Source organism: Haliotis asinina, chromosome 9 (assembly GCF_037392515.1).
Source record: "Haliotis asinina isolate JCU_RB_2024 chromosome 9, JCU_Hal_asi_v2, whole genome shotgun sequence".
Classification (NCBI taxonomy): Eukaryota; Metazoa; Mollusca; class Gastropoda; order Lepetellida; family Haliotidae; genus Haliotis; species Haliotis asinina.
This window is the reverse complement of record NC_090288.1, coordinates 874180-900752: the sequence shown is the minus strand read 5'-3', so window position 1 is coordinate 900752 and position 26573 is coordinate 874180. Positions and strand designations below refer to the sequence as shown.

Here is a 26573-nt window from a genome sequence, read left to right as displayed (position 1 = left end):
AGTATTAAAATCTGTACTTTAATGAAAAGGTCTAATCCCAAAATAACAAGTGTTAAATTCTGTACGCATCGTGTTAACTTCTGTACACATCGTGTTAGACTTCAGTTGCGAGGGCATACAAAAACTAAATAAAGACCTATGTACTCCCGTCTGTTTCCTTGAATAACATATACTATGTATACGAACAGTTGTGTGTCCTGAACGATCACAATCCACACCTCTACTCCAAATATGTGACATGTGAGATACGGACACACACGCTGATGGTAATCATATATAAATTTTCAATGAAATAGTAGAAATATTTGCATGTGTTTGTGACAGGCGTTAGCGTGGGAACATGTTGCTCCCTGTCTTGTTGTTAGCCTGTTTGGGAGCGGTGTCTGTGCACGTCCATAGCACACCCGGAGTCATGCAGTAGTTGAGATGTTAATCAATATTATCATGCGTCAGTGCATTTTGAACATGAAATACTATGTTGCAAAATTGGCGCTCGCATATCGGATGACCTGATCTTGATCTAGAGTAACCTCCTTTGCAGACCTTTGGTGTTCAGGTTGGACATTCTAGCTGGCTGCACATAACTGTGAACCTCGATGTGTTCATCCACAGTGGCACTTGTATAGCTGTGAACCTCGACATGTTTTAATCCACAGCGCCTCGACATCTGTATCTGATATGTGATGACACGAACAAGATGTGACGTTACACCCTTTCTGGAGTGTTTATAGCACATCTGTAGATGTGTCTCTATACCTCAGCTGCCATTACGCCAGTGCTGACTGCCTAACGACACAAACATTCAGCCAACAGATTTCCTTGATCACAAAAAAAACCAGAACATCTTCAGTTACCAACTTTGTTTTTAGTTACAGGAGCGTGCTGGTTAAGAGGACTCGTCAGTTCCATTACACAATTCAGAAAGGTCATTAACATCAGTTGGTGGGTCTCACAAATGCAGACACTCTAGGTGTTCTGAAATGACAAGTATTGATGGCTCATGTCTAAACTTTCGTGTTCCTTTTCATTCCCAACCCATCTTGATTATGAAAGGGACAGACATCTGTTCTTCTTCTGTGCCATCTCGGGTAAGACACTATTGTCTCCTGTCAAAAGTGAGTTCAGTTTTGAATGTGGCTGAGAGGAAGAGAAAAGTGGATGTTCTGAAGAAGTGTGACTTTCCCTTTCAGTCTTTCTGTTAATGTAAAACATGTTAGTCACTATGGATAAGGCAGTTATAATTAACATTATTTATTAGACAAAAGACTCAATCAGTTACCATAACAGTCTAAGCTTTTAAGATCATACACTTTCACAGTGGTTGAATCAAAATGAATCTGAATCATAATAATTCCGGTCAGACGCCAGTGATACAACTACCAACATGCGTTATTTCTTCTGAGAGCATCGCCATTTTGTTTACGTCCGGTTTCAGCCACAGATCAAATATCCAAGCACAGGACCTGTACCAGGTCAGGCATACGGGAAGTCTTGCTTCGCATTGACTGTCTGGCTGTGGATGCACAGTTTAGGATGGATCTTGATAAGGTTCCATCCGAGATCAGCCTGTTGATACTTGTAGGCCTATACATTGTTTATTACGGTACGACCCGCACATCGCAAGCTGATACACAGACTTAAGCGACACATCTGTTTCGGGAGGTACGTGGCTCGTCACGTTTATTGTCTGACGGAGAGTGTTTTGCTGTCAAATACACAGAGTCAGTACACTATTGTCAACAGATTATATCACAGATTTGCTTTTTGCATAGCTTTTAAGTTTACATATGTCCAGCCAATAAACGGCAAATATGTATGCCAGCTTGTCGACAACACTCCACATTAAACACACACGACAACATATGCGGAAAGTGATCACGCACTTGTATGTCCATATGTCAGAGTCTTTCTATAGAACACGCATGTCGATATGTATTTAGACATCAATGTTGAGCACCTCCAGTTCCGGCAGATGATCCATGAGGTCCCTAAACCTACAAAGACAATAAGAATCCATGACCATCTGCTTCTAGTGATGCAACGCATCCTGCTGCATCCTGCTTGTTGAATGTGTAACTCGACAAAAATCAAGCTCTAGGGCGGATTTCCTTCAATACATTCCAGCTTTGATATCCTAGTGACTGACATTATGAACATCATCGTACGCTACTGTGATATAACGATAGGATTAACCCCCACACCCCGTTGTTGGTTGTTGAATACCAACTGCCTCTGCAGGGTTTAATCGTCCTTGGTCGGGGAACACAGCAATGTTGTGCGAACTACACTCTTACATGAATTTTCATCTTCCCTGTTGAAGCGACCAGGATTTCAAATTTCTTCCGGCATATTGTTTTGGTCTTCCGGAGATTGAGTTAATTATATGCTCAAATTTTGAGGAAAACGACCAGGGTATTGTCAGAGAACCCAGTGACAGTATAACAACATACTAGCGTAAGCAACCTTTTCAGTTGTGTAGCACTGTGAATTTGTGGACAATGGCCACCTATAAGATATAAATTTAATACTCCAACAATGTCACCAACATATATTTCAGCCGATCAAGATCCAAACAATGGACTAGAAAATGGTGACTGTTTACAGGAAAGGTATATTCACGGTAGTGGAAATATTTATTGAAATAAATAACAAACCGTTTTTTATTGCTTTCGCATTCTTCTGTCAGCTGCCTGACACTGTGCTGTGGTAGCGGGGCTGGATCACATCTACAAACGAGTGACTGAGTTATAACATGTGTTGAACACTATTTGTACACTTGTATCAAAGTTGTAGTAGAGTGTGATTTAGAAGACAGACAATAATATTGCATATTCAACCGGTTCACACCTTTCGTTACCCCCCAAACACTCCTACATAACAAGCCTTAGATCCACACAGGCCCTGTCGCACAACTATCACCCACAATGTCTGCCATGGTCCCAGTAACGCCTTGTCGAACAACTATCACCCACAATGTCTGCCATGGTCCCAGTAACGCCTTGTCGAACAACTATCACCCACAATGTCTGCCATGGTGCCAGTAACGCCCTGTCGTGACTAACCTTTTCCAATCAACAGGCACAACTAGCAAAAACCCACAAAGCACTCGTCTGCCAGGAAATATACTTACTCAAACAACGTGGCAATACTTGAAGCAATATGTTTCCAAGCAATGTCTGACGATTTCCAAAACTGCAACACAAACACACCATCTTTAGTTAGTTGTTGACCTTCTCAAGTCAATGTCTCAACATTACCTTCTTACATAATTATGTGTCTCCACATTACATACTTACATACTTTGGTGTCTCAATATTACCTACTTACGTAACTGCACCACAACATTACCAACTTACATAATCATGTGTCTCAACATTACCTACTTACATAATCATGTGTCTCAGCATTACCAACTTACATAATCATGTGTCTCAACATTACCAACTTACATAATCATGTGTCTCAACATTACCTACTTACATAATCATGTGTCTCAGCATTACCAACTTACATAATCATGTGTCTCAGCATTACCAACTTACATAATCATGTGTCTCAACATTACCTACAACGTATTTATCTTACTGAACACCTCAATGTTATTTTGGAACAGTTTGAAGCATGAGTATCGGGTCAAGGCGCTCAACTCGGACACATTTATAAGTATGGCCTAAACATACGAGCGAGTCGAGCGCCTATGATCGGATCCTGCACTTCAGCCCTCCTGTGTGAATCAAGAGATTCGAATCTTGCTACGTACTGTTTTCCCCTTAGCTATTGTCTAAGTAAAATCGCCGCTGTGTAATTCCCCTTCTTTTCATTCACAGGGACTACATTTGAACGTTTTCTAAAAATCTAATTATTGGAATAAGAGGCAAATCTTTCCGAAGCTATCGCTTGATTTTGCAGCTGATTTTGAGTTATCACCCTTCTGTCGATTTGCACTCATAAGACATTTCCGTGCATCACGCGTTATTCAGTATTATTTGAGCTAAAGAAGTACTACCACGAAGTACCGAATGGGTTGCCATTGGCATCGGCTACATTGCCGTGTCCCTCGCTTGTAAGTGAGGTACATTGAAAATCTCAGACGAGAGCTTAGCCAATCAAAAAACGACAATTATGTCTCAGGTGCGATAAAATTATGTGTCTCAGCATTACCTTCTTACATAATTATGTGTCTCAACATTACATGCTTACATAATCATGTGCCTCAACATTACCTTCTTACATAATCATGTGTCTCAGCATTACCTTCTTACATAATTATGTGTCTCAGCATCACCTTCTTACATAATTATGTGTCTCAGCATTACCTTCTTACACAATCATGTGTCTCAGCATTACCTTCTTACATAATCATGTGTCTCAGCATTACCTTCTTACATAATTATGTGTCTCAGCATTACATGCTTACATAATCATGTGTCTCAACATTACATGCTTACATAATCGTGTGTCTCAGCATTACCTTCTTACATAATTATGTGTCTCAGCATTACCTGCTTACATAATCATGTGCCTCAGCATTACCTTCTTACATAATCATGTGTCTCAGCATTACCTTCTTACATAATTATGTGTCTCAGCATTACATGCTTACATAATCATGTGTCTCAACATTACATGCTTACATAATCGTGTGTCTCAGCATTACCTTCTTACATAATCATGTGTCTCAGCATTACCTGCTTACATAATCATGTGCCTCAACATTACCTTCTTACATAATTATGTGTCTCAGCATTACATGCTTACATAATCATGTGTCTCAACATTACCTTCTTACATAATTATGTGTCTCAGCATCACCCTCTTACATAATTATGTGTCTCAGCATTACCTTCTTACACAATCATGTGTCTCAGCATTACCTTCTTACATAATCATGTGTCTCAGCATTACCTTCTTACATAATTATGTGTCTCAGCATTACATGCTTACATAATCATGTGTCTCAACATTACATGCTTACATAATTATGTGTCTCAGCATTACCTTCTTACATAATCATGTGTCTCAGCATTACCTGCTTACATAATCATGTGCCTCAGCATTACCTTCTTACATAATCATGTGTCTCAGCATCACCTTCTTACATAATTATGTGTCTCAGCACTACATGCTTACATAATCATGTGTCTCAACATTACATGCTTACATAATCGTGTGTCTCAGCATTACCTTCTTACATAATCATGTGTCTCAGCATTACCTGCTTACATAATCATGTGCCTCAACATTACCTTCTTACATAATTATGTGTCTCAGCATTACATGCTTACATAATCATGTGTCTCAACATTACATGCTTACATAATCATGTGTCTCAGTATTAAATGCTTACACAATCATGTGTCTCAGCATTACCTTCTTACATAATTATGTGTCTCAGCATTACATGCTTACATAATCATGTGTCTCAACATTACATGCTTACATAATCATGTGTCTCAACATTACATGCTTACATAATCATGTGTCTCAGCATTACCTTCTTACATAATTATGTGCCTCAGTATTACCTTCTTACATAATCATGTGTCTCAACATTACATGCTTAAATAATCATGTGCCTCAGCATTACCTTCTTACATAATCATGTGTTTCAGCATTACCTTCTTACATAATTATGTGTCTCAACATTACATGCTTACATAATCATGTGTCTCAGCATTACGTGCTTACATAATCATGTGTCTCAGCATTACCTTCTTACATAATTATGTCTCAGCATTACATGCTTACATAATCATGTGTCTCAACATTACATGCTTACATAATCGTGTGTCTCAACATTACCTTCTTACATAATCCTGTGCCTCAGCATTACCTTCTTACATAATCATGTGCCTCAGCATTACTTTCTTACATAATTATGTGTCTCAGCATTACATGCTTACATAATCATGTGTCTCAACATTACCTTCTTACATAATCATGTGTCTCCACATTACATGCTTACATAATCATGTGTCTCAGCATTACCTTCTTACATAATCATGTGTCTCAGCATTACCTTCTTACGTAATCATGTGTCTCAACATTACCTTCTTACATAATTATGTGTCTCAGCATTACCTTCTTACATAATTATGTGTCTCAGCATTACTTTCTTACATAATCATGTGTCTCAACATTACCTGCTTACATAATCATGTGTCTCAACATTACCTTCTTACATAATCATGTGTCTCAGCATTACCTTCTTACATAATTATGTGTCTCAGCATTACATGCTTACATAATCATGTGTCTCAGCATTACCTTCTTACATAATTACTAGCAGTTTTGTTACGGGGTCCTGCGTTTCCTTGTAACGGAACATTAAAATGGAATGTGATATGTTGAATGAAACACTGACTCAGAGACAACTGGAAATATGCATTTCAAGTTATAAGCCACATATCTTCTCGAAGTGGCATTCAGAAAATATGGTCTGACAACATGCACGAGACTAATTAGTTACCTCATTAAGTTGTTCAGTTAAAACTGCACTCTCCACCTCTAGATCCTCGAGCGTCTTGTGGAAATACAGCAACCTTTCTTGATACTCCAAGTACAACCTGAGATACAAGATACCACGTGACTGCCAGTACTGCACAGACAATGATGTACATGCTCGCCCCAGGCCTGTGTTAAAACTTGCAGAAACTGGAATAATTTCCGTCTTGCAAAATCAGAAACCACTGTTTTCAGAGAATGAAATGGGTTTTGTCACACGCCATAGTACACGTCATAGAACTGTCGTGCTTGCTTGTATGTATATTTCAGGACAACTGTGTTTTTATCAGGATTATACATTTACCTCTTGAATTCCTTGAACTTGAGATGTGACGGGTGTTTGTGACGCATCTGGTGGGTTCGCCAGTAAGATATGCTTTGTTGGCACAGCTGTTCTAAGTCTCTCCTGGAAACCAAGGTCAGCACTGAGTAGGCTGGAAGTGATTACGTCACAAACAAAGACATACAGGTACAGTACATGATCCCCAGGGCCGCAGGGAGCCCAGCTGCTCCCCTACAATCGTTTTACTCTTTAATTTTGTGCACCAAACTATTGGTATGACACTGTTTTGACGTGGATTGTGCCCCGCTTGCTTAGAACAGCAAGGAAAAGAAAACAGCCCTGATCTTGTACACTTAGTTGCATCTGTTTGTGTTCTACTCTTCTGTCTGCCAACACATATTCATTCACCTGTCCTTCTTGTGCATAAGTTCCTCACACTCCGGAAGCGGAAGTAAAGTTTTCCTGCTTCGGATTCTTCGTAAAATGGTTTTGGTTTCTTCAAACACACTTTTCAGCATACTGGTACTGAATAAATACAAAAATGTGAAGTTGAAATACACAATGACGAAATAATTACGACTCCACAATAATCTGTCATCAAACAGTGACCTGACAGTTCTACTCTTTCCTCGTACAGATATATTGTTGTACAACGTAAGAACATATCTAGTCCATTATTGTTGTCGCCCTAACGCAATTTTGGCTGATACAATAACTGAACGATATAAATTCTAGTACCTTTCAGACTGATAGAAACTCTCCGAGTTCACGGCCGGTGATTCGAAATGTTCGTTCAGCTTTGTTCTAAATGTACACACTTCTTTCTTCAACAGACAAAGTTTCCTATGGATCTGGAGAAGAAAACAATATATTCCAGATATCAGGGAATAAAGTTATTTTAATTCCGCCAGAACATGTACACCCGTGCTTGTATGCAGCGTATATTGCGTGTTTAAGTCGCGCCCCATTGTTGCCAGATTCGAACCCCCGACTACTGCCGCGGATCATCAGCACAGTGAATACTATCAACAACATCTTACTGTTATCAGCAGGTTTTATGGGAGGAGGTGGTGTCGTTAGAGATGAACATGATGACCTTTAGAAAAGATCAGAAGTCACCGATGTATGTCATTCATGTAACTTAAAAAACAGTTGAGAGTCATGTACGTGAAATGAGTCTGTGTCCTTAACCTAAGTAAGTGGCTATTATCAACAGAATTTCTCTAGGTTTTCACAATACAATAACGTGACATGGTATCACTGATTGTATTTGTTGTATACTTTGGGAATTAACATTTTCAAGTGATTTCCCCCACACAAACCGCGTTATGGCGATGTGTAACTTGCCAGTGTTTGACTAGATGACCTGTAGTGGATTTAGGTGTTTACATTACTAGGTCGGCATGGCTGCTGTTTTCCCGGGACAGGTTCGTATGTAGGGCACCATGACTTCATGTATTCACTACTTATTCAGTGTTTAGTACAGTATATATCATCAGTATCCCGTACTATAAGTATCATAAGTATAAAGCGTACACCTACTGTACATATCAACTGTTTCGCTGTGTTTGTGCTCTGTGATAGTGTAGTGTCATATTCACGGCTGATTTCCTTCCTTGTCGATTCGTAAGATCTCATCAGTTCAAAGCGGGACTTCTTCTCCTGGCACGTTTCTGACAAAACACGGAACTTCTTTTCAACCGTTTGCAGCAAATATTTTATGTAGGACCTGAAACATGAACACAGACAAGTTAGCCTTTCTGACAGTGTTATTTAAACATCTGCACGCCTCGCGCTGTTGCGTTAACACGTTAAATGCCAAAATGTCACACTGGAGGTTAAAAACAAAATGTAATAGCATCATAGAATGGATCACTAAAACATTCGCAGCATTTCTAGTAAATATGTCAGTCACTTTAACACACAGGGAGAACATATCTTTAAAGGGTTACAGGACATGTTCAAACAAACATCCCAGAGCATGGTCGGCCATCATAACGGTGATTTGCACGCCACGCCAGTGAAGTCACCTGTCTTCTGTTTTCACTGCTAATCTTTGCGAAAAACCTGGTGTCTTAATTGTTTGAAATTGCTCGAGAGATACTGGAGGTATTTTCTGTATACGTTTCTTCTGGTTATAGGAAGAATGTTATCGCTTGTATTCAACTGGTCATGGGCTTCGGGAGATGAAGGTCCCTACCAGAGTGACAGCTCAGCTCGGTTCTGACCCTTCTCAACTCTGGCTGAGGCGACCACTTGCAGGAGGAGACGAAATACAAACACACAGATATTAGACGCTGTCTTCGTGTCACAATCCACAGAAGGACGGGATCCAAACGTTGGTGGTTGGTCTGGCAAAACACAATAAACCACAATTATACCGCCTGTATAGCTGGAATGTACTAAGGGAATTATTGGGCAGTGTCTGAATCTGTACTGATATGTCGTGGTTCGCGGAGACTACGCAGAGATGTACCTAGAGTTCCGCTGGAGCGACCCTCCTCCTCGGATTCGTATTTGTTGACTAAGATGATTGGTTCTTCTTCATCTGAGTTGACTGACGTTAACAGATAACTAGCACTGACCACTTCCCACAGGCGCTGATCACGATGGAAGAGCATTTGGTGTGGAGCTGGAACCTCCGTTGCCATGGCAATGGCTTCTTGAAGCTCGGACATGCTGACAATGAAAATGTTTAAAACATTTTAGATGCTTTCATTTGTAGAAATGGCATATGGAAGAAACATCTCAATGAACACTTACAACAAATCTCATATGACACATCGCCATCGACTAAGAGGACTTTCATACCCTGATCTACTTGAACTCTTGTATTCTGGTACAACATAAACATTAAGACAACTTTACCATTAACTTGTCGTTAATTGAGCAGGCTCCTAGAAGACCACGCGATGCCTCAGAAATGTCGTGAGGAGGCTGCTGGAGTAAAAGACGATTTTTTCCAGTTTATGCTAGAAAAATAATGTCAACAAATATATTGTTGGTCGATAGGATTATTATACGACCCTCCTGCCATCTAATAAAATTCCGTACACAAAGACATATAGGTAGAATATCATGATCTTCGGGGCCGTACACATACGCAGTGGAGAGTTATGGACAAGCTTCCTCTGTTAGCAAAAAACAATACCTTGGCGATTGTGAGGTATAGATGTTGTGAAGTGCCGCATCTTCCGCGCTGATTACTGTGAACTTCTTCAGACTGACCAGCCGCTGCACACTGTCCTCTAGAGTCTGGAACGTCCACTGTCGACACCGATCTGCTTCTAACAGACCAGCAATAATGGACGCTGTCCTGTCTCGGATAGTTCTGAAAGAAGTTATGATATCCAAGTTATGATATCCAAGTTGTGATATCCAAGTTGTATTATCGGTCTTCCTCGTGGTGTCCAGCTCCCTGAGTCCAGAGCTAAAATAGTTCAACAGGCTCTGTATCTATGCACATAAAACCAAGCATCACCCCCGTTTCTATAGAAGTTGTTATATGTAACAATAATATAGCATGACCATAAATTACTGGGAATTTTAGGAATAAAAGAAACCTTGACCAGTTATAAAGGTCTTGCTTCCATTCAAGAGAGGCAACTCTGTTAATCACTTTCCATTAGTTCGTGAAGAGTTTTCACCCTTTGTTTACTTGCCAGCAAGAGACATTTTCAGAGTATGAATGATTTAGAGAAGAGAAGGCTGATTTTAGAGTTTTATATGGACATCAGATCAGCTAAACTGATTTCAAGTAGAACAGGCATCCATTTGTCCTCTGATGATCGTGTTTTGAAAAAATATTGCAAATGGATATGGCATTGAGCATCAGGGAGGCGCAGATAATTGACTTGTCGGTGGCACCAAGCTTGGTAGTCTTGTTTCAAAAACAAACGAAACAGTTTGGCTGGATATGACTGCTAGAGGAACTATGGCCGTCTGTAAGGAGACAGGTAGAACTATGACAGCTTAGAAATTCTGTGACTTTTTCAGATGAAACTTCTGTGTGGCTGTCTCCTAAAACATTTAAATTCTGGACCAAACAAACTGAAAAACCTTTGAATCATCGCCCAAAGTACAGTCCTAAATTTAACGTGTGGGGGAGACATATCTGTGATAGGGGTAACGCCCCTCTGTGTATATGAAGGGAATATGAACAGTGAGCGGACCAAATCATAGTTCAAAGCTTTCATAGGCCTGGTTCCGCACCCAAAATATATCATTATCAGATTGGTCAAGCTATTGCCCTGGCCTACATCAAATAGAAAATGTTTGGGAACCTATGAAGGAAAATGTCAATCAATGAATGGAAAAAAATATAATCTTAACCCTAACCCAACCCTGACCTTTTTTCTGTTCGTCTGTGTGTCTCTGTGTCTGCATGTCTGAATACGCCTGTCTATATGCGCCTTCCTGTTTGTGTGTATGTGTACGTGCGTAGCAATCTGCATCATATCATCTGAATCGCTGTGACGTGTGTATTCAACTGACAGTAGCCTTAACGGGCAAGGTGACAGTGACGAAGGGTGGTGACGTGGTTACTCACGGTGACAGATTACACGTGACTGGGAGGGTCTTTTTCCACCTTATATCTTCAGAGGGCGAGCGTTGTTCTCCTGATATCGTCCCTGATGGTTTACATGTGATCATCATGAACCTGGAAATGGATCAAACATATTGCGATTATCTTGAACCTAAACATGGACAAGCCATGTCGTGATTTATCATCAACCTAAACATGGACCAGCCATATCGTGATTTATCATCAACCTAAACATGGACCAGCCATATCGTGATTTATCATCAACCTAAACATGGACCAGCCATGTCGTGATTTATCATCAACCTAAACATGGACCAGCCATATCGTGATTTATCATCAACCTAAACATGGACCAGCCATGTCGTGATTTATCATCAACCTAAACATGGACCAGCCATGTCGTGATTTATCATCAACCTAAACATGGACCAGCCATATCGTGACTTATCATCAACCTAAACATGGACCAGCCATGTCGTGATTTATCATCAACCTAAACATGGACCAGCCATGTCGTGATTTATCATCAACCTAAACATGGACCAGCCATGTCGTGATTTATCATCAACCTAAACATGGACCAGCCATATCGTGACTTATCATCAACCTAAACATGGACCAGCCATATCGTGATTTATCATCAACCTAAACATGGACCAGCCATGTCGTGATTTATCATCAACCTAAACATGGACCAGCCATGTCGTGATTTATCATCAACCTAAACATGGACCAGCCATGTCGTGATTTATCATCAACCTAAACATGGACCAGCCATATCGTGACTTATCATCAACCTAAACATGGACCAACCATATCGTGACTTATCATCAACCTAACGATGGACCAACCATACCGTGATTATCGCAAATCTGAACATGGACTAACCGGAACGTGATTATCCCCAACCTAAATATGGACCAACCATGCTGTCATTAACCGCAGTCTAAATATGGGCCATATCTTTCAAAAGGTCAGTTGTAACTGTTTTCAACATGCCACAACGTAGACATCTCAATACTGAAGACCGAGCTAGAGCCATTGGCTGGAGAAATGCGGGGGTTTCACAGTGGGAAGCTGCTCGAAGGTTGCGTGTGAGTCCATCCGTCATCTGTAGGTTACGGCAACGCTTCCAACTGACCCAGACAGTACGTGAGAGACCAAGGTCAGGACGCCCTCGTGCGACAACTTTAAGAGAAGACCGGTACGTCGCTGTGGAGGCATTGAGGAGTAGAACCGTCACCGCCAACCATCTTCGACGACACCTGCTACAGGCACTAACGTCCGTGACTAGACCGCCAGGAAGCATCTGAGGCAGGAAAACCTTCGGTCCCGACGTCAGGCTGTTAGACGATGTCTCCTTCCATGTCACAGAGGTGCCAGAGACACCACCTACAGCGGGCTTGACACCACCGACAGCGGGCATGGCATCACCGACAGTGGACATGACATCACCGACAGTGGACATGACATCACCGACAGTGGGCATGGCATCACCGACAGCGGGCATGGCATCACCGACAGCGGGCATGGCATCACCGACAGTGGACATGACATCACCGACAGTGGGCATGGCATCACCGACAGCGGGCATGGCATCACCGACAGCGGGCATGGCATCACCGACAGTGGACATGACATCACCGACAGCGGGCATGGCATCACCGACAGCGGGCATGGCATCACCGACAGTGCACATGACATCACCGACAGTGGACATGACACCACCGACAGCGGGCATGGCATCACCGACAGTGGACATGACATCACCGACAGCGGGCATAGCATCACCGACAGTGGGCATGACATCACCGACAGTGGGCATGGCATCACCGACAGTGGACATGACATCACCGACAGTGGGCATGGCATCACCGACAGTGGGCATGACATCACCGACAGTGGGCATGGCATCACCGACAGTGGACATGACATCACCGACAGTGGACATGACACCACCGACAGCGGGCATGGCATCACCGACAGTGGACATGACATCACCGACAGCGGGCAGAGCATCACCGACAGTGGACATGACATCACCGACAGCGGGCATAGCATCACCGACAGTGGACATGACATCACCGACAGTGGGCATGGCATCACCGACAGTGGACATGACATCACCGACAGTGGGCATGGCATCACCGACAGTGGGCATGGCATCACCGACAGTGGACATGACATCACCGACAGTGGGCATGGCATCACCGACAGCGGGCATGACATCACCGACAGTGGGCATGGCATCACCGACAGCGGGCATGACATCACCGACAGTGGGCATGGCAGCACAATGACGGACGTGATCTTGTCTACAGACGATCTGGGGAAAGTTTTGCTGACATGAACGTCCGTGAACATAATCGTTTTTGCGGAGACAGTGTGGTGTTATGGAGTTCTCATTCCATCGCAGAACCAACCTGTACGTCATCAACGGGAATCTTAATGCCGTTTGGCACATGGATGAGATTCTGGGACCACTTGTGATTCCTTGTCTTCATGGAATAGGCACACAGGCAGTTTACAAACAATGCTAGGCCACACCTAGCATGCATAGTCAATGACTTTCTTCGACAGAACTAAGTCACTCGGATGGACTGGCCAGCTTATCCTCCTGACCATGCATGTGACCTGTTAGCCAGACGTGTTAGAGACAATCACCCTCCACCTGCGTGAGCTAGCTCAGTGGTTGACCCAAGAGTGGCAGGCTATCCTGCAGAACACATTACAGACTCTGGTGACCTCTATGAGACGTCGTTGCGTTGCATGTATCGCTGCTAGAGTCTTCAACTCAAGCCTTGAGTTCCAGTTTTGACACCAGTCACATTTTTTATATCGCCACTTGCTCTCCATATGAAATGTCGGAATTTTTTTCCATTTCTTAAGACTTACTAACAACGAATTTACCGCACACGATTTTAAGCATAAATTTATCGGTGTCCCCCAACTGCTTTTGAGTATTATCTTATAAGTGGCACTCACATAACACTCCGATTCTTGCGGACACCGCCGTAAGGTTTGAAGGGGATGTCGCCGGTGCAGGCGTGGTAGATGGTGACGCCGAGGCTCCACAGATCTGCAGACTCGTCGAACACCGTATTGGCACCTGTACCCATAAAGGCCTTTTCATACATCGCTGGATGCTATAGAAAGGAATACAAAATGATGATGATGATGATGATGATGATGATGATGATAGAAATGCTTGAAATCAGCAAATATCATACTGTTCCATCTCCTGTGTACATCTGAGAATCAATGACGTCATAAAGAGAATGTTTCAGTATTTTTCTTGAAAACAGTGGCATTTAGATCTTTTAGCTGCACTTATGGACCTATGTCGTTACAAACTGGAGATGCATGAAGTTTTGTGAGTGAACGCGAGATGAACTGTGGCAATCGCAAACATTCTTGGGTATGAGTTCCTTTCAGTCCAGTCATCTAGTTATTGTTTTATTGAGACACGGTAGAGGGGCAATGAGTGACTATTTATGAAACTGTCTGCTCCTTGGAAAACACAGTTCAGTATATTGTTGTAGAAATGCACCGCAGACGAGACGTTTTACGTTACTGTGTGCATGCAGCTGTTTTGAGAGGCAGCTCTAGATTTTACCCCGCTTCCAGCGGTATTTCACCTCTGTGAGGGATTTAAGGCACATTGCACGCATCTGGTTCTTAACACCACGGCGTCGATTAATACTTACGAGATACTCCTCGGTGCCAGCGAGGGACATAAACTCGCCATTGTCCTGGTCAACTCTCTTGCTGGCCCCGAAGTCAGCCAACTTGTAGACCACACTACAAGGGAAAGAACTCCGTAAGTGATTTCACTGTACTAGGAACTCACATATATTGCTATGCTAACGTTGCAGTTGTTCCTCAAACCGATCTCAGACGATACGAGGAACATGGGCCCGCGTTGACGCGTTTGATAACGGTACAACCTGTCATACACACCTAGAACTGAGTGTCATACATACCTAGAACTGAATGTCATACATACCTTGACACTCATACCTAGAACTGAGTGTCATACATACCTAGAACTGAGTGTCATACATACCTAGAACTGAGTGTCATACATACCTAGAACTGAGTGTCATACATACCTAGAACTGAGCGTCATACATACCTAGAACTGAGTGACATACATACCTAGAACTGAGTGTCATACACACCTAGAACTGAGTGTCATACATACCTAGAACTGAGTGTCATACACACCTAGAACTGAGTGTCATACACACCTAGAACTGAGTGTCATACATACCTAGAACTGAGTGTCATACACACCTAGAACTGAGTGTCATACACACCTAGAACTGAGTGTCATACATACCTAGAACTGAGTGTCATACATACCTAGAACTGAGTGTCATACATACCTAGAATCTGGCTTCTGGTCCCTCAGTATGTTTCCTGGCTTGATGTCGCGGTGGACAAAGCCACGCTGTCGGAGATACTTCCATCCTTGACCTGCGTGAACACCACACTGACCATTACACCATCACTGACCAACCTGTCGACCGATCTTTCGAACGGTTCTTAATGGCGGCAAAGTCACAACAGTAGTAGCGGCCTAAACTAATACTTACACGTGTCGCTTAGAAAGATGAAGAACTGTTTGTCATCAAGGCCATTCATATACTCTGGCTGCTGGAGAAAGGAGTGCAGACTTCCTCCCGAGCAATACTCCATCACCAGAACACTTTTACCTGTACCATACTAGCAAAACATAGCTGACATCAAAACACACAGACAACCTTTAGACATGGGCAATAGCATGAGCATCAATCTAAACCTTTACTACAGTTTTGCAGGTATTTCTCATGTCACCTACTGATCAATCTAAACCTTTACTACAGTTTTGCAGGTATTTCTCATGTCACCTACTGATCCAACGCCACAGGCCCGTGACACCACTAAACCGTCCCAGAAAACAACACTTTACCCACACATGATCACGTGACACTCAATCTATCCTTGACCCCAATTGACCCCCCAATATACTGAGTCTACCCTTAACCCACCGTGACCCCTAATGTGCCCATATCTCTAGGGTATACTTTCCGATAAGTCTCCACTATACCCTGCATTACCCCCCTCGGCTGGCTTTTTACAAATCAGATGTCTACACTGGGACATTGAGCGTACCGATCTCAACTCACTTTCGTTTTTTTTAAACTATCTAACCGATTAAACTGGACAACATAAATCATGCAGAGGTCATCTGAAGAGGTAGAAGGAATCTTGCATATATTTCTTGTAAAGTTTCGGACCTGTATGATTGAAAACCAAATCCGAGTCACAATGCAAATAAACGTTCCAAGCTGCGACAGCTATCTTTGTTGATACTTACAAGCTCATTTGTAACGATGGCTTAGTTGATACGCTACCGTAAGAATTGGGAGCCAACGAAAGGGAGGTAATGCAATTATCGCGCAAACCCGTAGATGCATACATCACAACGTATATCCTTGAGATATCGTGGATGTATGTGGTGGTTTGTAGTCATGTGCATGGAGCTCAGGTCACAAATCAGCTGAAGGTATGCAGCGTTCAGCTTGGACAGTCCTTGGACTGGTGACCGTATTTGGCAGCTTGACTCGAGTCGGTTTGTCTGACTCGAGTCCTGCCCCACAACGAAGCAAATGTGATACATGTGATCTCACCTTAGGCGAGCGAGTTTGATCAAAATTGCCTCTGGTCATCCAGCAGAAAATGGGTACCCGGTGGGATAAGTCATGTAACTATAACCTTCTAGCACCTAACAGGCAGCTTGGGTTATCAGGGGTAATAATATGCCTGCTTTGACTGTCAGCGCTAAGAGCATTCACCTCGTGAGTGGAGTTTGGAGCAATAAACGTGGGCATATTATTAGTATGCAATGTACCGAGTCAACAGACATCCTAGATGAAGCAAGTTATTGTGTAACCCTAGGATATAAATAAGACAGTGACATATATCGAACGAGACTATATGTTCCACGTTATCCAGTTGACAGTTTGTTTCAAAAATTTCGGAAGTACTCACCTCCTCTTCTCGTCTAAAATATCCCACAATGTTTCGATGGGACATTTTCGTCAAAGCTTCAACTTCACGAATGTTTTCTTGCGAGTTGCTCCACTGGGCATCCTTGAAGATTTTCAGTGCATGAGTGTCGCCCGTCGCCTTTCAAAGACAAACAGCATGTGTACTGATGGCGTCAACGTCAGCGACATAAAATATGAAGTTGACAACCAAGGTGCGCGTGCCACCTGCTGTCATGAACCTTTCTAGTACCCATCTATATGCACGGCACAATGTCCACACAAAAAAACACGGATTAACACAGACTTTGAGAAAAGTCATGCCAACAGTAAATGTTTTGGGGGAATCATTTTATAAGAGTATGAGTTATGAAAAGATTTTGTCATTAAAGTAATTCCATTATTAAATCTAAAAAAACCAATGGTTGTAAAAGCATATTTGTGATGTTGTCTATAGGTATGTCTATGACATATATAACAACCTGTCTATGACATATATAACAACCTGTCTATGACATATATAACAACCTGTCTATGACATATATAACAACCTGTCTATGACATATATAACAACCTGTCTATGACATATATAACAACCTGTCTATGACATATATAACAACCTGTCTATGATACATACAACAACCTGTCTATGACATATATAACAACTTGTCTATGATACATACAACCTGTCTATGACATATATAACAACCTGTCTATGACATATATAACAACCTGTCTATGACATATATAACAACTTGTCTATGACATATATAACAACTTGTCTATGACATATATAACAACCTGTCTATGACTTATATAACAACTTGTCTATGACATATATAACAACTTGTCTATGACATATATAACAACTTGTCTATGATACATACAACAACCTGTCTATTAACAATCTATTTTACGACCTTGCTCACTCAACTACGCTGGAATTACTCTGATATGCAAGCCAGCAAATCTTACTTTTTCAACGCCGATGAAAACGTCGCTCGAGGCTCCCGTGCCAATTTTATTTTTAGTGAAGAAGATATGCCTTGTGGTTTGACCAAAAGTGCCCTCTGTGACTCGCAGCATTGTGTAGAGTTGTAGTAGTCGCAGCACGGGGTCCACGCATGTCAGGGGGTCGTTGATCCTCACCAGTATCTATTACCCCTCCTCAACTTGTGAGGAGACTAGTCTTGACTGATGCGCAAAGCACCGCAAGACCTGTTACTTTACCTGTGGCACCGCAGTCATTCTGTCTGAAAAATAAAGATTCATTGCACATTACACATGGCTGATCATTCAATCACTGTGGTGGCAGCGATCTCTGAGATACATCTATACGTCAGTCCGTTCACGTCACTAAACAGTTGCCACAGGAGTGAGTGAGTGAGGTTTTACACAATTTATATAATATACCCGTCTGCTGTACATAAACACCAAAACTTGGACAGGACAAAAGACAGATAATCGCCTCAGATAGATGTGTGATAGTGTTACAGATTAAGATTACTGAATGTAGTGATATATGTACATATATACAGGGCTGTGTACCTGTATACATATATACAGGGCTGTGTACTTGTATACATATATACAGGGCTGTGTACTTGTATACATATATACAGGGCTGTGTACCTGTATACATATATACAGGGCTGTGTACCTGTATCTAGGAATGTTGGGAATACCCGCCCAACACTTGCCATCCACGTGACTATATGGGGAATGCATGAGCGTGCACGTCTTCTATACAAGGAAGCAGATCAGCCCTGTGACATATCACCCTGCAATTGTTTCCACATAAGTGGTATTTGCTTCAGAACATGTGCTTGAACCCAAAGTCAGGCTAGTCGTTAAACCGTTAAAATTAATTTATGGGAGAGGCGTGAAAGGCCTGCCATTACTGTTCCCGGAAAATAGCCCACTTTCGGTTTCCAGTGTAATTGAGAATGTAAGTTTTGCTTTCATTTCAGAACAAAACCATCTGATAGACGATTACATGTTTATTCTATACCTGTTGGACAGCTTCTGTGATGTTGCTAGAATATTGATACGAAATCAAGGAAAACCATACTCACTCACTCACTCACTCAGGGTCTAGATTTTCGAAGCTCTCTTGGCGTAGTCGTAAGTTAATGTTAATGTATAGCACTTACGCCTCTCTTATCACTAAAAGAGCATCGAAAATCAAGGCCCCGATCACGAGACTGGGGATACTTCTGACACACCTGTAATGTCACTTTAACGTTCTATAGACATGTGACGTCTGCAGACCAACAACGTTGCCAGGCGTATCTAACAACACGTCCAAAGGCCACCTTGAATGTTTTACTGAGGGCGTTTAGATACAGAAGTACCCTGATGAGTGCCTGGCCTCTCTAACCTTGGAAAGAATACAATTATCTTGATTGAAAATGATTGTAAATATGAAATAGCTATAATCTATGAATGTATTAGTTGCCGATGCATGTTGTGTAACTAGGCGTGCCTGGTGTCTACTTTCCCTGAAGAAAGTATAATTTCATCTTACTTCAATGAGGAAGTTTGTAAAGCTTTGTGAAACAAATGTTGGAAACAATGGTCACATATTGTTGCAAATATCAATAGACAGATCAATCACGTCACTGGGAAGCACAATGCCATCAGAGCTATAAATAGACTGGGTTTTCCATGTCCACACTGTGTGAAGTCAAGCTGCTGTCAACAGTTGTGATCATAGACAGTGGCTGCTACAAAAGCTTGTATTGACGCGACGTGAGGTACCTGGGGAAAGAGAAAGTGGGAGTGCGTGTGTTTACGTGTTGTAGTAATGATAATAATATGTGCATTTTTGTAGCGCACATATTGACACTATAGGACACTGTGCGCGCTAACAGCCACAGGTGCCGTACATCGTGTTTTACATAACCCTTTAAGATAACGTGTATTTAGTCAGTTCACGAGTTACCTGGCCATAGCGTCTCTCTCTCTCTCTCTCCCTCTCCCCCCCCCCCCCCCCCCCTCTCTCAATGGCTGATTTTGCTGCCAAGGCAGCACTTAACAAATCTGTAACACCACTTCTTATTCCATACTCTGATTACAAAACCAACATTAGAACTTATATCCGTGCTCTGATGCAGAAGAAGTGGGACGCTCACGTTGGTAGGAATAAATTACATGAAATAAAATCCTACATTGCTTATACCTCCTTCGGTTGTCAGTCCAGATTTGAAGAGGTCATCATCCGACGATGTGGCATTGGCGACACAAGATACACGCACGAATACATATTAAAAGGTGAGGATCCTCCGTTCTGCATCCCTTGTGATGAAAGAATCACGGTCAAGCATATTTTGCCTGACTGTGCTGAGCATTCCACCACAAAGGACAACCATAAAAAATCAAGAATTATGGAGGATCTTTTTAACAGTACCAGTTCTCATTTAATTATTGCATTTTTAAAAGGATTAGATCTGAGTTTTTTATCATTGGAAGTTTAAATAAGTAACTCGTTTTGTAGTGGCTGTACCCTCAAAGTACCGTAACATTATTATTGTCCTCCTGAGAGTGTACGTAAGTCCCAAAACAATTGATGTAAGTTTTTCAGGTTTTTAATCACAGTATTTTTGTCATTTTAATGTATGGCTAATTCTCTACCTAAAAGCCAATGGCTGAGGGATTGTGTAAATCCAGCTAGGGTCCATGCAGATATCAAAAGTAATGCAAGTCCCCATGGTCCTTAGAGGGATTTTTTGTGTGTTTTACACTGAACAATCCAGTTTTTAAAGCGCTGTATTTGTATGTAGGGTGTTTTCGGGGATTTTTTAACGTCACAGATCCTGGTGTTGTACTGCGCAGTGGGAGCGCGCGATATCCGCAATCCCGGTGACACCTGGAGCAGGAAGTTATCACGTGCACAGCTCCAGTCAGGGTTTAATATATCCAGTACCGTACCAACTGTTAAAGTCTAAGCTATGGTACACGGCGGAACTCTTGTCACACATTGTGACTTTACAACCTGGTCTATATCATGTCGTTAATGCGACATATTGCACGTCTCGATAGCACGTGGCCAGTCTGTAGGTCGTTACATGAAGACCCTTGAAGATCCGGGCTAGAATCGATCCTCAGTAACCCATCCTTGTCGTAACAGGACTAACAGGATCTGGTGGTCAAACTCGCTGACTTGGTTGACACATATTATCGTATCCCAATTGCATAGATCGATGCTCATACTGTTGATCACTGGGTTGTCTAGTCCAAACTCTACAGACCGCCCCCATGCAGCTCACGTCCTTTCAGTTCAAAAAATGTATGAGACATTCGTGCAGCGCGATACCAGTGCTCAGTAATTCAGGTTTAAGGATGGGTGGCTCCTACACACAAAGTGCCGTCATTCAGTGAGTCAGGTGAAAGTATGGGTGGGTGCTACTCTTTACCGCTGCAGGAAATGTGAATGTTCACTGGTTAAAAATCCCACCCGACCAAGGACCGACAGTACAGCACATATTATGGACTGGGGCGGATACTTACATATATTTACATATCCACTCCTGCAATCAAACCTATGATGTCATGAGTCCAGCCACGTAATTATTACATTTTGATTTTAGTCACCCTCGTTGTAGTGGTCAAGCTCGCTGACTTGGCTAATGCCATGTCATGTCATTGTATCCTAATAACCGATTGATGCTCATGATGTTGGTCACTGGATTGTCTGGTCCAAACTGAATTATGAACAGACCGCCGCCATACAACTTCAGTATTGCCGAGTGGGACGTTAGACAACAAACCAACAAACCCCATGCGTCACTTTCCCTTTCGACTCGACCAGAAGGAGGAAATCCATGACGAATCTTCACCCGACCTTAGAATATACTATCTTCATGTGCACGGATCTCTATATGTGTGTATGGATCTGTATGGCGTTTACTGCAATGTTGGAAGTTAAGTAACATGCGAAATATACCCATATCTTAACCTTGAAGGGACCGCTTACTTATATGATTTAACAGATCGATAACAGAGTCGTAGAGGACTGCATTATTCAGTGACGAGGCATGTATCGGCCAGATGAATGATTCAGTGACGAGGCATGTATCGGCCAGATGAATGATTCAGTGACGAGGCATGTATCGGCCAGATGAATGATTCAGTGACGAGGCATGTATCGGCCAGATGAATGATTCAGTGACGAGGCATGTATCGGCCAGATGAATGATTCAGTGACGAGGCATGTATCGGCCAGATGAATGATACAGTGACGAGGCATGTATCGGCCAGATGAATGATTCAGTGACGAGGCATGTATCGGCCAGATGAATGATTCAGTGACGAGGCATGTATCGGCCAGATGAATGATTCAGTGACGAGGCATGTATCGGCCAGATGAATGATTCAGTGACGAGGCATGTATGGATTTAGTGCCGTCATCACGATATCCTTCCGCATTCCTGGCTGTCTCATTAAAGAGCGAGTGAGTATGGCTTTACGCCGCTTTTAGCAATATTCTAGCAATATCACAACAGGAGACACCAGAAATGCGTCCCACAGATTGTACCCATGTGAAGAGTCGAACCCGGATCTTCCGCGTGATGAGCGGACGCTTTAACCATATGACTACTCCACCTACCATGTTACAGAGACACAGTGACCCGTAACACAGGCTCAGTGACCGGAACACAGACATAGTGACCCATAACACAGACATAGTGACAGATAACACAGACATAGTGACAGGTAACACAGACATAGTGACAGGTAACACAGACATAGTGACACGTAACACAGACATAGTGACAGGTAACACAGACATAGTGACACGTAACACAGACATAGTGACAGGTAACACAGACATAGTGACACGTAACACAGACATAGTGACAGGTAACACAGACATAGTGACAGGTAACACAGACATAGTGACAGGTAACACAGACATAGTGACAGGTAACACAGACATAGTGACAGGTAACACAGACATAGTGACCCATAACACAGACATAGTGACAGGTAACACAGACATAGTGACACGTGACACGTAACACAGACATAGTGACACGTAACACAGACATAGTGACCCATAACACAGACATAGTGACACGTAACACAGACATAGTGACACGTAACACAGACATAGTGACCCATAACACAGACATAGTGACACGTAACACAGACATAGTGACACGTAACACAGACATAGTGACCCATAACACAGACATAGTGACAGGTAGCACAGACATAGTGACACGTAACACAGACCCAGTGACATGTAACACAGACATAGTGACAGGTAGCACAGACATAGTGACACGTAACACAGACCCAGTGACAGGTAACACAGACATAGTGACACGTAACACAGACATAGTGACCCATAACACAGACACAGTGACACGTAACACAGACATAGTGACAGGTAACACAGACATAGTGACACATAACACAGACCCAGTGACAGGTAACACAGACATAGTGACACGTAACACAGACATAGTGACCCATAACACAGACACAGTGACACGTAACACAGACATAGTGACAGGTAACACAGACATAGTGACACGTAACACAGACATAGTGACCCATAACACAGACATAGTGACAGGTAACACAGACATAGTGACACGTGACACGTAACACAGACATAGTGACACGTAACACAGACATAGTGACCCATAACACAGACATAGTGACACGTAACACAGACATAGTGACACGTAACACAGACATAGTGACCCATAACACAGACATAGTGACACGTAACACAGACATAGTGACACGTAACACAGACACAGTGACCCATAACACAGACATAGTGACAGGTAGCACAGACATAGTGACACGTAACACAGACCCAGTGACATGTAACACAGACATAGTGACAGGTAGCACAGACATAGTGACACGTAACACAGACCCAGTGACAGGTAACACAGACATAGTGACACGTAACACAGACATAGTGACCCATAACACAGACACAGTGACACGTAACACAGACATAGTGACGCGTAACACTGACACAGTGGACGTAACAACTATGGTGACCCGTAACACAGACAAAGCGACACGTAACACTGGTATAGTCACCCGTAACACTGATATAGTGACCCGCTACACAGACACAGGGACTCCTACCAAGGGCAGACAACTCAGCAGGTTCTCCATGTGCGTGACTGTACCCGTGAATGTACTATTGATCTCATAACTTATCAATCCACCTGACACATTCCAGATATCCAGCTGCAGGGCACAAGCATTATCTGTCATGTATGCTAGTCAGCAGTGGCTTGTGACATTCAATACTCCCTGGTAGATTGTCTGACTATCAGCATGACCATGTACTATTTCTAACTGCCATTGTTGTAACTCGATCACACTTCCTGACTGTGAGTTGGAGAAAGACTAGCTCTACTTCCTTCTTGATAATACACTTGGCCGAGGCTGTATAAACTTGGAGTTGGACTGATCATGCACAAAACACCTTCAATAAGCACTCACATATAGACAAGTAAATGTAACAAACAGCGCTCTCCGCCTGTCAGCGAGTAAATATATACATCTGGTCATCAATAAAACGCTGAGAGTTGATGCAAAGAAAACCCACCAAAAACATCTTCTTTTCAAGTTTAGATGCAAGTTCATGTTTGTCACTTAAACTTAAACATCATATAGTACATTGCACATTGTTTATTCTAATGAACAACTGAATATTCAACTTGTTGCCTGTATTTGTTTACATCAGCTTTGCGCATGCGTGTAATGGTTGTCGAGATGATCCGACAAACTCACAGAACTGAACACGCAGTCCCCAGACATACGTGGCACATGTGAGCAGTTGGTGAAAACAAAGCATACGTACCTTTCTCAATGTATGACTTCGTCCACAGTCTGATTACCAAATGAATTCCACGGCGACAACATAGCTATTTTTAGATGGGGTTTTACCGCTTGGAAAATCCCTTACGTGTTCAAGTCACGTGATGCATTCTAATCCATGCCTTGAACAATTCTCTGTTTATATGAGTGTAACACATACACTCTGTGTAAGTAATCCTTCTGAACAATTTACCGTTAAGAACAAACTGCCTGCAGTCGCTGATTTGCGACCAAGCGAGTGATTGCGTTCAATGGGCGTCTGAAAAGACAGCCTCGCAAGACGTGACCTCCGTGTGTGTATGTATGTGTGTGATGTAATTGCGATGTCATTGCAATATAGTGTGTATCCAAACAAATGGAAAAGTGTATATGTCACGCCACTGTATAAGAAAGGTGACCACTCTATTGTTTGCAGTTATAGACCATTTTTGTAATAAGTTGTATAGGAAAACTGTTTGAAAGAATGGTATATAGAAACTATTTTCATGTTAACAAACTTTTACATATAAGTATCAATCAGGCTTTCAAGCAGGTCATTCAAGTGTCCGTCAGTTAATTGAACTTTACCTTAATATTTGTACATCTTTCGACAGCAAAGAAAAATATTGCATGATATTTTGCGATGTATCCAAAGCTTTTGATCGTGTGTGGCAAAAAGGACACGTTCGTAAATTAGAGATGTATGGTATTATAGGCCACCTTTTACAGTGGATATGGTGTTATATAAGTGATCGCAGTCAACACGTCTTCGTAAACGGAGCTATATCCAAGCCCAGGTATTTAACAGCTGGCGTCGCACAGGGATCAGTATTGGGACCCTTTTTATTCGTGGTCTATGTTAACGATATTTGCTGATCAATTGGATTGTGTAACAAGACCTTTTGCTGACGATACCTCACTTGGAAAATCATCGAAAAGTACTAAAGACATTGAAACAACTCTCAGTGCCAATTTAAACCTATTATATAGCTGGAGCAAAACCCGGTTGGTCTCATATAATCCTGAAAAAACTGAAGCAGTGTTGTTTTACATGATTGAAGAAACTGAACAACTACATTTTTGACGGGAAGCAAATCAGTTTTCTAAACAATCATAAACATCTCGGAGTAACAGTTGCGGCAAACGGCAAATGTTCTTGCCACACTTATCAGATTATCAAGTCGTGCTCAAAAATGATATCATCAATGCGGAAACTGAAATACTTACTAAACAGACAACAATCGACAGTATCTATAAGATATTTAACAGATCGCACCTTGAATATGCTTGTGAACTGTGGGATGGTTGCACTGTACAACAGAAAGAAAACTTTGAGAAACTTCAGTTAGAAGCTGCCAATAGTAACGGTTCT

General features: G+C 42.2%; 1 protein-coding gene across 3 annotated transcripts; it reads right to left on the bottom strand.

The window, feature by feature from the left end:
* On the bottom strand, positions 1-25267 carry LOC137296614 (inhibitor of nuclear factor kappa-B kinase subunit epsilon-like). 3 transcript variants are annotated; one of them, XR_010957651.1, is made up of 20 exons: positions 25206-25251; positions 18341-18618; positions 17370-17507; positions 15932-16061; positions 15722-15812; positions 15041-15134; positions 14319-14479; positions 11337-11447; positions 9939-10118; positions 9264-9466; positions 8988-9138; positions 8330-8516; positions 7526-7638; positions 7196-7312; positions 6809-6910; positions 6470-6566; positions 3131-3192; positions 2655-2726; positions 1884-1994; positions 1-1195 (listed from the first exon to the last, which is right to left on the bottom strand). XR_010957651.1 is itself a non-coding variant. In XM_067828424.1 (19 exons), the coding sequence occupies exons 2-19, from the start codon at positions 18449-18451 to the stop codon at positions 1937-1939; spliced, it is 2178 nt and encodes a 725-aa protein (XP_067684525.1). In that variant the 5' UTR covers positions 18452-18618; positions 25206-25267; the 3' UTR covers positions 1239-1936. The 3 variants fall into 3 exon arrangements, 1 of the variants encoding a protein (XP_067684525.1); XR_010957650.1 differs by having other exon boundaries at positions 851-1106; positions 1385-1994; positions 25206-25262; XM_067828424.1 differs by lacking the exon at positions 1-1195 and having other exon boundaries at positions 1239-1994; positions 25206-25267.
* Between the last annotated feature and the right edge of the window lie 1306 nt (positions 25268-26573).